The sequence below is a fragment of the Phytophthora cinnamomi genome (assembly GCF_018691715.1).
Source record: "Phytophthora cinnamomi strain GKB4 chromosome Unknown Contig49, whole genome shotgun sequence".
Classification (NCBI taxonomy): Eukaryota; Oomycota; class Peronosporomycetes; order Peronosporales; family Peronosporaceae; genus Phytophthora; species Phytophthora cinnamomi.
Window position 1 is genome coordinate 1,230,302 of NW_027150982.1, and position 14,547 is coordinate 1,244,848.

Genomic DNA, 14,547 nt, shown 5'->3' on the forward strand with positions numbered 1-14,547 from the left:
ATCACGCTAGTTATTACCATCAACTCGCGTCACAGCTACGAATCTCACGCATGCAAATGAAAGCGCGACGTAAGTATGCTCGCGTGGTCGCGGAAACCGGATTTGCCGATCCAATTTACGTCTCGATGATTCACGCGATTATTTATCACCGTCCACAATTTGTAGACGACACTGGTGCAGATCCCATGCATCCATTATTCGAGACGATTTTGCACGATTGCTTCAACATCGTCGAGTTTATACTGCGTTTCGAAAGATTTGTGAGCTGGACAGTGTGCGCCAAGAGCGCCACCTCCACCAGCTCCACTACTTGGCTACAAAACCGCAACCCCAGAAGTGCCTCTCGATCTCTCTCAGACACCTCTAACGGGAAAAAAAAAATAGCAGCAGAAGCAAAATAAATCCGCAGAACCCGTTAGAATCTTACATTCGCACTACCGGTAGGCAGTGCTTCCGACCCACTTGTACCAAATACTTCCTTCCTTCCCAGCAGATTTAGTACGTTGCCAGCGGTGCAATTCTGCCACAGTACTTCGCAGGGTTAAACGCACACACCCCTTGAAGCAACTTCTACGTGGAAGTTCAATTGATAGCAGCCAACGTGGCGTCGGACTCGGCTTTCGATTGTTTAGAGTCCTCAAAACATCACGGCAGCGATGCATGGTCCTTCGAACCCCGTCGAGCACATCGAGATCAGTGGTAAGTGCTCACGGAAATTGGTACGAACGGCAATTCCAGCTTCGGTAGCCGCCAATCACCATTTCCGGTTCGATCCGCACCAATCGGCGCGAATGCGGCATCACACCCGAGGCAGCAAGGCATTTGGCGCGCCGGAAGCGTACCGGTGTGCAGCTGAATCAACCATCCGCCTTACGTCGCAAGAAATGCAGGATAGGAGCGAGGGAGACTTTGGTGCAAACGATATTCGCCCCCTAAGTAGGTATGCGCTCATGCACAGGTCGTCAAGTAATCTCCGGTGGGTGTCGCTGCACCGTGTCTGCGCTGGTTCGATCGCCTACGAAGGCTCAAGACTCAAGATGGCGGGATCACCCGCCCGTCGTCCTCCTATCCTTGAAATCGAGCTAGCACCACGCTCCTGCCGACCGAAGCGCAGTGCTTTCCCATTTCTGCAACCTCGAATCCGATCTCCACGGAAACCGGCCGCAAACAACCGGCTAGCCTGAAAACACTGCGTCGCAAGCTGGTCCAAACGCTGCTCCACCACGAGCATGCAGAAGGCGGAGTATCGCCGAAGAAGGTGAAGCATCGCCACATTCCCCCCTTGAAAAGCAGTTCCCCATACGCCTCCATTCACAAATTTTGCCCGCTGCAGTATCGAGCATCACGCTAGTTATTACCATCAACTCGCGTCACAGCTACGAATCTCACGCATGCAAATGAAAGCGCGACGTAAGTATGCTCGCGTGGTCGCGGAAACCGGATTTGCCGATCCAATTTACGTCTCGATGATTCACGCGATTATTTATCACCGTCCACAATTTGTAGACGACACTGGTGCAGATCCCATGCATCCATTATTCGAGACGACTTTGCACGATTGCTTCAACATCGTCGAGTTTATACTGCGTTTCGAAAGATTTGTGAGCTGGACAGTGTGCGCCAAGAGCGCCACCTCCACCAGATCCACTACTTGGTTACAAAACCGCAACCCCAGAAGTGCCTCTCGATCTCTCTCAGACACCTCTAACGGGAAAAAATAGCAGCAGAAGCAAAATAAATCCGCAGAACCCGTTAGAATCTTACATTCGCACTACCGGTAGGCAGTGCTTCCGACCCACTTGTACCAAATACTTCCTTCCTTCCCAGCAGATTTAGTACGTTGCCAGCGGTGCAATTCTGCCACAGTACTTCGCAGGGGTTAAACGCACACACCCCTTGAAGCAACTTCTACGTGGAAGTTCAGTTGATAGCAGCCAACGTGGCGTCGGACTCGGCTTTCGATTGTTTAGAGTCCTCAAAACATCACGGCAGCGATGCATGGTCCTTCGAACCCCGTCGAGCACATCGAGATCAGTGGTAAGTGCTCACGGAAATTGGTACGAACGGCAATTCCAGCTTCGGTAGCCGCCAATCACCATTTCCGGTTCGATCCGCACCAATCGGCGCGAATGCGGCATCACACCCGAGGCAGCAAGGCATTTGGCGCGCTGGAAGCGTACCGGTGTGCAGCTGAATCAACCATCCGCTTTACGTCGCAAGAAATGCAGGATAGGAGCGAGGGAGACTTTGATGCAAACGATATTCGCCCCCTAAGTAGGTATGCGCTCATGCACAGGTCGTCAAGTAATCTCCGGTGGGTGTCGCTGCACCGTGTCTGCGCTGGTTCGATCGCCTACGAAGGCTCAAGACTCAAGATGGCGGGATCACCCGCCCGTCGTCCTCCTATCCTTGAAATCGAGCTAGCACCACGCTCCTGCCGACCGAAGCGCAGTGCTTTCCCATTTCTGCAACCTCGAATCCGATCTCCACGGAAACCGGCCGCAAACAACCGGCTAGCCTGAAAACACTGCGTCGCAAGCTGGTCCAAACGCTGCTCCACCACGAGCATGCAGAAGGTGGAGTATCGCCGAAGAAGGTGAAGCATCGCCACATTCCCCCCTTGAAAAGCAGTTCCCCATACGCCTCCATTCACAAATTTTGCCCGCTGCAGTATCGAGCATCACGCTAGTTATTACCATCAACTCGCGTCACAGCTACGAATCTCACGCATGCAAATGAAAGCGCGACGTAAGTATGCTCGCGTGGTCGCGGAAACCGGATTTGCCGATCCAATTTACGTCTCGATGATTCACGCGATTATTTATCACCGTCCACAATTTGTAGACGACACTGGTGCAGATCCCATGCATCCATTATTCGAGACGACTTTGCACGATTGCTTCAACATCGTCGAGTTTATACTGCGTTTCGAAAGATTTGTGAGCTGGACAGTGTGCGCCAAGAGCGCCACCTCCACCAGATCCACTACTTGGTTACAAAACCGCAACCCCAGAAGTGCCTCTCGATCTCTCTCAGACACCTCTAACGGGAAAAAATAGCAGCAGAAGCAAAATAAATCCGCAGAACCCGTTAGAATCTTACATTCGCACTACCGGTAGGCAGTGCTTCCGACCCACTTGTACCAAATACTTCCTTCCTTCCCAGCAGATTTAGTACGTTGCCAGCGGTGCAATTCTGCCACAGTACTTCGCAGGGGTTAAACGCACACACCCCTTGAAGCAACTTCTACGTGGAAGTTCAGTTGATAGCAGCCAACGTGGCGTCGGACTCGGCTTTCGATTGTTTAGAGTCCTCAAAACATCACGGCAGCGATGCATGGTCCTTCGAACCCCGTCGAGCACATCGAGATCAGTGGTAAGTGCTCACGGAAATTGGTACGAACGGCAATTCCAGCTTCGGTAGCCGCCAATCACCATTTCCGGTTCGATCCGCACCAATCGGCGCGAATGCGGCATCACACCCGAGGCAGCAAGGCATTTGGCGCGCTGGAAGCGTACCGGTGTGCAGCTGAATCAACCATCCGCTTTACGTCGCAAGAAATGCAGGATAGAGCGAGGGAGACTTTGGTGCAAACGATATTCGCCCCCCTAAGTAGGTATGCGCTCATGCACAGGTCGTCAAGTAATCTCCGGTGGGTGTCGCTGCACCGTGTCTGCGCTGGTTCGATCGCCTACGAAGGCTCAAGACTCAAGATGGCGGGATCACCCGCCCGTCGTCCTCCTATCCTTGAAATCGAGCTAGCACCACGCTCCTGCCGACCGAAGCGCAGTGCTTTCCCATTTCTGCAACCTCGAATCCGATCTCCACGGAAACCGGCCGCAAACAACCGGCTAGCCTGAAAAACACTGCGTCGCAAGCTGGTCCAAACGCTGCTCCACCACGAGCATGCAGAAGGTGGAGTATCGCCGAAGAAGGTGAAGCATCGCCACATTCCCCCCCTTGAAAAGCAGTTCCCCATACACCTCCATTCACAAATTTTGCCCGCTGCAGTATCGAGCATCACGCTAGTTATTACCATCAACTCGCGTCACAGCTACGAATCTCACGCATGCAAATGAAAGCGCGACGTAAGTATGCTCGCGTGGTCGCGGAAACCGGATTTGCCGATCCAATTTACGTCTCGATGATTCACGCGATTATTTATCACCGTCCACAATTTGTAGACGACACTGGTGCAGATCCCATGCATCCATTATTCGAGACGACTTTGCACGATTGCTTCAACATCGTCGAGTTTATACTGCGTTTCGAAAGATTTGTGAGCTGGACAGTGTGCGCCAAGAGCGCCACCTCCACCAGATCCACTACTTGGTTACAAAACCGCAACCCCAGAAGTGCCTCTCGATCTCTCTCAGACACCTCTAACGGGAAAAAAATAGCAGCAGAAGCAAAATAAATCCGCAGAACCCGTTAGAATCTTACATTCGCACTACCGGTAGGCAGTGCTTCCGACCCACTTGTACCAAATACTTCCTTCCTTCCCAGCAGATTTAGTACGTTGCCAGCGGTGCAATTCTGCCACAGTACTTCGCAGGGGTTAAACGCACACACCCCTTGGAAGCAACTTCTACGTGGAAGTTCAGTTGATAGCAGCCAACGTGGCGTCGGACTCGGCTTTCGATTGTTTAGAGTCCTCAAAACATCACGGCAGCGATGCATGGTCCTTCGAACCCCGTCGAGCACATCGAGATCAGTGGTAAGTGCTCACGGAAATTGGTACGAACGGCAATTCCAGCTTCGGTAGCCGCCAATCACCATTTCCGGTTCGATCCGCACCAATCGGCGCGAATGCGGCATCACACCCGAGGCAGCAAGGCATTTGGCGCGCCGGAAGCGTACCGGTGTGCAGCTGAATCAACCATCCGCCTTACGTCGCAAGAAATGCAGGGTAGGAGCGAGGGAGACTTTGGTGCAAACGATATTCGCCCCCTAAGTAGGTATGCGCTCATGCACAGGTCGTCAAGTAATCTCCGGTGGGTGTCGCTGCACCGTGTCTGCGCTGGTTCGATCGCCTACGAAGGCTCAAGACTCAAGATGGCGGGATCACCCGCCCGTCGTCCTCCTATCCTTGAAATCGAGCTAGCACCACGCTCCTGCCGACCGAAGCGCAGTGCTTTCCCATTTCTGCAACCTCGAATCCGATCTCCACGGAAACCGGCCGCAAACAACCGGCTAGCCTGAAAAACACTGCGTCGCAAGCTGGTCCAAACGCTGCTCCACCACGAGCATGCAGAAGGTGGAGTATCGCCGAAGAAGGTGAAGCATCGCCACATTCCCCCCTTGAAAAGCAGTTCCCCATACGCCTCCATTCACAAATTTTGCCCGCTGCAGTATCGAGCATCACGCTAGTTATTACCATCAACTCGCGTCACAGCTACGAATCTCACGCATGCAAATGAAAGCGCGACGTAAGTATGCTCGCGTGGTCGCGGAAACCGGATTTGCCGATCCAATTTACGTCTCGATGATTCACGCGATTATTTATCACCGTCCACAATTTGTAGACGACACTGGTGCAGATCCCATGCATCCATTATTCGAGACGATTTTGCACGATTGCTTCAACATCGTCGAGTTTATACTGCGTTTCGAAAGATTTGTGAGCTGGACAGTGTGCGCCAAGAGCGCCACCTCCACCAGATCCACTACTTGGCTACAAAACCGCAACCCCAGAAGTGCCTCTCGATCTCTCTCAGACACCTCTAACGGGAAAAAATAGCAGCAGAAGCAAAATAAATCCGCAGAACCCGTTAGAATCTTACATTCGCACTACCGGTAGGCAGTGCTTCCGACCCACTTGTACCAAATACTTCCTTCCTTCCCAGCAGATTTAGTACGTTGCCAGCGGTGCAATTCTGCCACAGTACTTCGCAGGGGTTAAACGCACACACCCCTTGAAGCAACTTCTACGTGGAAGTTCAATTGATAGCAGCCAACGTGGCGTCGGACTCGGCTTTCGATTGTTTAGAGTCCTCAAAACATCACGGCAGCGATGCATGGTCCTTCGAACCCCGTCGAGCACATCGAGATCAGTGGTAAGTGCTCACGGAAATTGGTACGAACGGCAATTCCAGCTTCGGTAGCCGCCAATCACCATTTCCGGTTCGATCCGCACCAATCGGCGCGAATGCGGCATCACACCCGAGGCAGCAAGGCATTTGGCGCGCCGGAAGCGTACCGGTGTGCAGCTGAATCAACCATCCGCCTTACGTCGCAAGAAATGCAGGATAGGAGCGAGGGAGACTTTGGTGCAAACGATATTCGCCCCCTAAGTAGGTATGCGCTCATGCACAGGTCGTCAAGTAATCTCCGGTGGGTGTCGCTGCACCGTGTCTGCGCTGGTTCGATCGCCTACGAAGGCTCAAGACTCAAGATGGCGGGATCACCCGCCCGTCGTCCTCCTATCCTTGAAATCGAGCTAGCACCACGCTCCTGCCGACCGAAGCGCAGTGCTTTCCCATTTCTGCAACCTCGAATCCGATCTCCACGGAAACCGGCCGCAAACAACCGGCTAGCCTGAAAACACTGCGTCGCAAGCTGGTCCAAACGCTGCTCCACCACGAGCATGCAGAAGGTGGAGTATCGCCGAAGAAGGTGAAGCATCGCCACATTCCCCCCTTGAAAAGCAGTTCCCCATACGCCTCCATTCACAAATTTTGCCCGCTGCAGTATCGAGCATCACGCTAGTTATTACCATCAACTCGCGTCACAGCTACGAATCTCACGCATGCAAATGAAAGCGCGACGTAAGTATGCTCGCGTGGTCGCGGAAACCGGATTTGCCGATCCAATTTACGTCTCGATGATTCACGCGATTATTTATCACCGTCCACAATTTGTAGACGACACTGGTGCAGATCCCATGCATCCATTATTCGAGACGATTTTGCACGATTGCTTCAACATCGTCGAGTTTATACTGCGTTTCGAAAGATTTGTGAGCTGGACAGTGTGCGCCAAGAGCGCCACCTCCACCAGCTCCACTACTTGGCTACAAAACCGCAACCCCAGAAGTGCCTCTCGATCTCTCTCAGACACCTCTAACGGGAAAAAATAGCAGCAGAAGCAAAATAAATCCGCAGAACCCGTTAGAATCTTACATTCGCACTACCGGTAGGCAGTGCTTCCGACCCACTTGTACCAAATACTTCCTTCCTTCCCAGCAGATTTAGTACGTTGCCAGCGGTGCAATTCTGCCACAGTACTTCGCAGGGGTTAAACGCACACACCCCTTGGAAGCAACTTCTACGTGGAAGTTCAATTGATAGCAGCCAACGTGGCGTCGGACTCGGCTTTCGATTGTTTAGAGTCCTCAAAACATCACGGCAGCGATGCATGGTCCTTCGAACCCCGTCGAGCACATCGAGATCAGTGGTAAGTGCTCACGGAAATTGGTACGAACGGCAATTCCAGCTTCGGTAGCCGCCAATCACCATTTCCGGTTCGATCCGCACCAATCGGCGCGAATGCGGCATCACACCCGAGGCAGCAAGGCATTTGGCGCGCCGGAAGCGTACCGGTGTGCAGCTGAATCAACCATCCGCCTTACGTCGCAAGAAATGCAGGGTAGGAGCGAGGGAGACTTTGGTGCAAACGATATTCGCCCCCTAAGTAGGTATGCGCTCATGCACAGGTCGTCAAGTAATCTCCGGTGGGTGTCGCTGCACCGTGTCTGCGCTGGTTCGATCGCCTACGAAGGCTCAAGACTCAAGATGGCGGGATCACCCGCCCGTCGTCCTCCTATCCTTGAAATCGAGCTAGCACCACGCTCCTGCCGACCGAAGCGCAGTGCTTTCCCATTTCTGCAACCTCGAATCCGATCTCCACGGAAACCGGCCGCAAACAACCGGCTAGCCTGAAAAACACTGCGTCGCAAGCTGGTCCAAACGCTGCTCCACCACGAGCATGCAGAAGGTGGAGTATCGCCGAAGAAGGTGAAGCATCGCCACATTCCCCCCTTGAAAAGCAGTTCCCCATACGCCTCCATTCACAAATTTTGCCCGCTGCAGTATCGAGCATCACGCTAGTTATTACCATCAACTCGCGTCACAGCTACGAATCTCACGCATGCAAATGAAAGCGCGACGTAAGTATGCTCGCGTGGTCGCGGAAACCGGATTTGCCGATCCAATTTACGTCTCGATGATTCACGCGATTATTTATCACCGTCCACAATTTGTAGACGACACTGGTGCAGATCCCATGCATCCATTATTCGAGACGATTTTGCACGATTGCTTCAACATCGTCGAGTTTATACTGCGTTTCGAAAGATTTGTGAGCTGGACAGTGTGCGCCAAGAGCGCCACCTCCACCAGCTCCACTACTTGGCTACAAAACCGCAACCCCAGAAGTGCCTCTCGATCTCTCTCAGACACCTCTAACGGGAAAAAAATAGCAGCAGAAGCAAAATAAATCCGCAGAACCCGTTAGAATCTTACATTCGCACTACCGGTAGGCAGTGCTTCCGACCCACTTGTACCAAATACTTCCTTCCTTCCCAGCAGATTTAGTACGTTGCCAGCGGTGCAATTCTGCCACAGTACTTCGCAGGGGTTAAACGCACACACCCCTTGAAGCAACTTCTACGTGGAAGTTCAATTGATAGCAGCCAACGTGGCGTCGGACTCGGCTTTCGATTGTTTAGAGTCCTCAAAACATCACGGCAGCGATGCATGGTCCTTCGAACCCCGTCGAGCACATCGAGATCAGTGGTAAGTGCTCACGGAAATTGGTACGAACGGCAATTCCAGCTTCGGTAGCCGCCAATCACCATTTCCGGTTCGATCCGCACCAATCGGCGCGAATGCGGCATCACACCCGAGGCAGCAAGGCATTTGGCGCGCCGGAAGCGTACCGGTGTGCAGCTGAATCAACCATCCGCCTTACGTCGCAAGAAATGCAGGGTAGGAGCGAGGGAGACTTTGGTGCAAACGATATTCGCCCCCTAAGTAGGTATGCGCTCATGCACAGGTCGTCAAGTAATCTCCGGTGGGTGTCGCTGCACCGTGTCTGCGCTGGTTCGATCGCCTACGAAGGCTCAAGACTCAAGATGGCGGGATCACCCGCCCGTCGTCCTCCTATCCTTGAAATCGAGCTAGCACCACGCTCCTGCCGACCGAAGCGCAGTGCTTTCCCATTTCTGCAACCTCGAATCCGATCTCCACGGAAACCGGCCGCAAACAACCGGCTAGCCTGAAAAACACTGCGTCGCAAGCTGGTCCAAACGCTGCTCCACCACGAGCATGCAGAAGGTGGAGTATCGCCGAAGAAGGTGAAGCATCGCCACATTCCCCCCTTGAAAAACAGTTCCCCATACGCCTCCATTCACAAATTTTGCCCGCTGCAGTATCGAGCATCACGCTAGTTATTACCATCAACTCGCGTCACAGCTACGAATCTCACGCATGCAAATGAAAGCGCGACGTAAGTATGCTCGCGTGGTCGCGGAAACCGGATTTGCCGATCCAATTTACGTCTCGATGATTCACGCGATTATTTATCACCGTCCACAATTTGTAGACGACACTGGTGCAGATCCCATGCATCCATTATTCGAGACGATTTTGCACGATTGCTTCAACATCGTCGAGTTTATACTGCGTTTCGAAAGATTTGTGAGCTGGACAGTGTGCGCCAAGAGCGCCACCTCCACCAGCTCCACTACTTGGCTACAAAACCGCAACCCCAGAAGTGCCTCTCGATCTCTCTCAGACACCTCTAACGGGAAAAAATAGCAGCAGAAGCAAAATAAATCCGCAGAACCCGTTAGAATCTTACATTCGCACTACCGGTAGGCAGTGCTTCCGACCCACTTGTACCAAATACTTCCTTCCTTCCCAGCAGATTTAGTACGTTGCCAGCGGTGCAATTCTGCCACAGTACTTCGCAGGGGTTAAACGCACACACCCCTTGGAAGCAACTTCTACGTGGAAGTTCAATTGATAGCAGCCAACGTGGCGTCGGACTCGGCTTTCGATTGTTTAGAGTCCTCAAAACATCACGGCAGCGATGCATGGTCCTTCGAACCCCGTCGAGCACATCGAGATCAGTGGTAAGTGCTCACGGAAATTGGTACGAACGGCAATTCCAGCTTCGGTAGCCGCCAATCACCATTTCCGGTTCGATCCGCACCAATCGGCGCGAATGCGGCATCACACCCGAGGCAGCAAGGCATTTGGCGCGCCGGAAGCGTACCGGTGTGCAGCTGAATCAACCATCCGCCTTACGTCGCAAGAAATGCAGGGTAGGAGCGAGGGAGACTTTGGTGCAAACGATATTCGCCCCCTAAGTAGGTATGCGCTCATGCACAGGTCGTCAAGTAATCTCCGGTGGGTGTCGCTGCACCGTGTCTGCGCTGGTTCGATCGCCTACGAAGGCTCAAGACTCAAGATGGCGGGATCACCCGCCCGTCGTCCTCCTATCCTTGAAATCGAGCTAGCACCACGCTCCTGCCGACCGAAGCGCAGTGCTTTCCCATTTCTGCAACCTCGAATCCGATCTCCACGGAAACCGGCCGCAAACAACCGGCTAGCCTGAAAAACACTGCGTCGCAAGCTGGTCCAAACGCTGCTCCACCACGAGCATGCAGAAGGTGGAGTATCGCCGAAGAAGGTGAAGCATCGCCACATTCCCCCCTTGAAAAGCAGTTCCCCATACGCCTCCATTCACAAATTTTGCCCGCTGCAGTATCGAGCATCACGCTAGTTATTACCATCAACTCGCGTCACAGCTACGAATCTCACGCATGCAAATGAAAGCACGAAGTAAGTATTTTCCGAGAAGGTACACCGATGGGGGCGCAGTCAAATCGTTTTCGGATACGTGGCAGCTAGTCGAGCTACGTGTTGGACGTGGACGTATTTTGCTGCTTCTAGCATTGAAAATATGGAAAGGACTGTAACTACACTACGCTGGGCGCACAGATCAGGTCACGCGCTTGGCCATGGGGGATGAGGTGGTCTCTTCCGCTCGTACTCGCAATCTTATCTTAAAAATAGCCTTCCCTCAAATTAACTCAGGAAACCACCCAGCTCGCGTCGTCGCGGAAACGGCTTTGCAGATCCTATTTACGTCTCGATGATTCACGCAATTATTCTTCACCGTCCACAATTTGTAGACGTCGCTGATGCAGATCTCATGCATCCACTGTTCGACAACATCGTCGAGTTTATATTACTGCGTTTCGAAAGATTTGTGAGATGGACAGTGCACGTCAAGAGCACCGCCCGACTTTGACTTGCACGCCGAGGTCGTCAGCAGCGCAACGCGCATCCGCTTGAACTTTCACGAATTCGATGCTACCACCGACGGAGCAAGGCATTTCATGCATTATCATGCAGCTGAATTTACGATCGTATCGCAGACAGCCCAGGATGCGGAAAGAGAAGCAGGCAGGATCCAGCGGAAACGAAAGTCGCCCACCGCAACCGTAATCATGGAGATCACTGTGTGGCAGACGCGCATCGGTCCTCCTTCTCCCAGGCAACTAATTTGCCGACATTACAGCGAAAAAACGCACACACCAATGGGCAATTAGTCCAGCCTCCAATATGGTGCGCATAATTTGCATTGTCAGCGGGTCGGTCCTTTGGTTCGGGCTGCAGTTCTTCGCCTAGCGGTATTCGAGCTCATCGCGCGTTCGAATTGTGGCACTAACACTGCACTGTAACAATAAGTGTTGTACCATGATAATGATACACCTTCAGATAGTGATTCCTCTCGATTGTACTAACATGGACTCTCCCTGGTCTATCGCTACGGAGAGGATTGTCTGTGTCTCATCTACGACCAGCATAACCTACAGACCTACATATACTTGTCGGCACCCTCCTGGTGGTGGGCGCTCTTGCTTGGCAGTGAGAAGATTCTGGTCCAGCTTGGAAAGGCAACCTATCTATCATTACTATGCATCACCCCATCTCATTCTAAAATCACATCTGTTAAGACCCCTCCTGATCTCTCATGCGTGACGCATCAAGCCAGTGGCTGATGTTGGCGCAAGCAATATCCCGCCTGAGGCACTACAGTACTGCACACTACTTTACAGTTGTGATTAAGCTTGAGACACTTCCTCAGGCAGGATATCATCGGGTGCTGTGTCCTGACGCCATAAGTTTATAATTTATGGGCTCAAACCAAGCCAGAGGTCGCAGGCTGCCAGCAGTACGAATGATTGTTTTCGCAGCTGATGGCTTCAAGCCGCAATCGTCGTCGCGGGCCTTTTTCACGCGCTTGGGGGCCCGCGCAGGTTTCTGCTCCTCATTATCGCTGTCCGAGCCGAAGAACCTGCTGGCAGTAACAATAGTAATTGGATAGTATACTACGTTAGTACATTTGCTTTTCCGACCCGAAGAACATGCTGGTAGTAACAATATTAATAGAATAATATACTACGTTAGTACATTTGCGTTTTCGACAGGCGTGTCAAAATACCTAGGCGTGGTTGTCGTGACTGTCGAAAACAGTGCAAGTAGAACGACGCGTTCGAGTCAGATTTCGGCATGGAGGGGGAGAGGAGCACGAGCGCTATCGCACGGGCAGGCAGCGGCACGCAATGCGGGGTCTGCTCGTCGCCAGAGTCGTCCGAGTCATCACGTTGTTGATGCTGCGCTTCTTGTCTGGGGTGAGCGGCCGTAGCGCGGCGTTCGGAGAGAGGGAAAGCACACGGGATATCAGTGAGGAGGCGGTGGGGCTGCGCACAGAGCCACAGGAGACCAAGGAAGAACTACCCTACTGTCGGAGCTGCCCATGGCTTGCTGCTTGTTTCATGTCTGTTGGAATCAAGGTGTCGAAGGTTTATGTTCGGAACACGAATGTATCGAAAGAATGGTACATGGAGGTGTGAGGGACGATACGTGGTAATTTGTACTTAATATGAAGTTAATGTGGGTACTAATCTGAGTAAGCCGGCTTAAATAGGAGTTGGGAACTGGGCTCTAAAGCCATCTTGTCAGAACAGAGTGGTGAGGGAGAGAGACAGCGGAGACACGATGTATGCCGCAGAATTTCGATGTAGAGCTGTGGTGCTGTCCAATTTGACTCAGTTAAAGCCACCCAGCCCTGCTGAGTGGCGCCTTGACTTGGCTTAGCGTAGAGATTAGTATCAGGGCGCAACGTTCTAATATTGAAAACAACTAGCGCGGCTACGATGCGCTCTTCCGCTCTCGCGTAGAGGTCATCAAAGCTGCCCTCTGGGTCGAAGCGAAACTCCGCGTCCTCGACACGGACGCTGGTTCTGCTCGTCCTGTTGATTCCTCCTATTTTGACTGATTCTTGGCTTGTGTTTGCATAGCCGCTTGCTCGGTGGATTTATTTGTGCGGACTTCCTCGGAATGCCGAGGTTGGAGCTGACGTTTCAGCCTATTTTGAGACCAAATCGATTCCGACTCTAAAATAGCTTTGACGCGATGCAGCATAAGACCGATTATAATTAGGGGTACCGAATTCTAAATAAGGGATGGATCGAAATAAATAAGGGTTCCCGTCTCAAAAAAAGGCACTAAATCAGCCGAATTACTATCCGATTAGACATTCTGAGTGCTTTTCACAATAAACGGAATTGTTTGAAGGATCAAAAAAGTGTCCGTTCAAACAATTCGAAAACCAGTTCGTTAGCACTACTACAATGTCATGTTACAGTCATACACGAAACGGATTAATGTGCTGCGGCTTCACAGGGGAAGCAGACCAGGAAGACGACGGCGTTGGTCGCCTGGTGCAACACGAACAGCAACGGCGCTGCCACGCATCTGGCAAGGATCGTGGCGCAGGGCACGTTCTGCCGGCGGGTCACTACCAGCAGTTCTATCTTCATGGTGTCACCGCTGACTAGCGATCTTCCAACAATAGCTTCAACCTACGTGTATCTGTACGTAAATTCATTGAAGTACATACAGACAAGCAACTTCAGTGCTTCAGCCCACGTTGGCCGCATTCTACAGCCGCGCTATGCTCTCGGCGCCAAAGACTAGCCTAGCAGAGCTCTAGAACAGATTCGGCACTAGAGTAGAACTGCTTGGGCAGTTGGTTCCAGTTCACATGAGAGAAGTCGAAGAGGTCGAGCAGTTCCGACACCGTGGTAGGATCCTTGACCGGGTCGAGGCAACGGCCCCTCGTCGTGGTGATGTTTGCGGGAGCCCAGATGCAGCAGGTAGCCGATTTGCTGCAGCACTGGTCTTGGCGCCGTTCGATCCAACATCACCACGAAGAGACAGTTGACAACACCTCACTTAAAAAAACGATTACAGGCATTAATAAAAGACCATATAAACTATGAATCCGTACCATCCGTGGTCGACGAGACTAATGCATCCAGAGTTTCTTGTTTTGAAGCCGCGACTCAACGACTTGCTTAGTTGGTTTCCTGTGCCGCGTTGAGCGTCGTGTAGGTGTGGTTTGGTCTCTAATGGTCGCCGCTGCTACGTTATCCAGTTTAACACGAGGATCTGCCTGTTGGGAAGGCCCCGCGTCCAGAGTCTGAGGGAGCTCGTCTTCGTCATTGAGAAGCGTTGTCGAAGCAAAATT

The 14,547-nt window shown here is 52.3% G+C and overlaps 1 protein-coding gene across 1 annotated transcript; it reads right to left on the reverse strand.

Moving 5' to 3' along the window:
• Positions 1-13,995: 13,995 nt before the first annotated feature.
• Positions 13,996-14,310, reverse strand: IUM83_08328 (Sulfate Permease (SulP) Family; the record flags this gene model as incomplete). The annotated part of the gene is made up of 2 exons (XM_067932693.1): positions 13,996-14,193; positions 14,308-14,310. The coding sequence occupies 2 exons, from the start codon at positions 14,308-14,310 to the stop codon at positions 13,996-13,998; spliced, it is 201 nt and encodes a 66-aa protein (XP_067789945.1).
• Between the last annotated feature and the right edge of the window lie 237 nt (positions 14,311-14,547).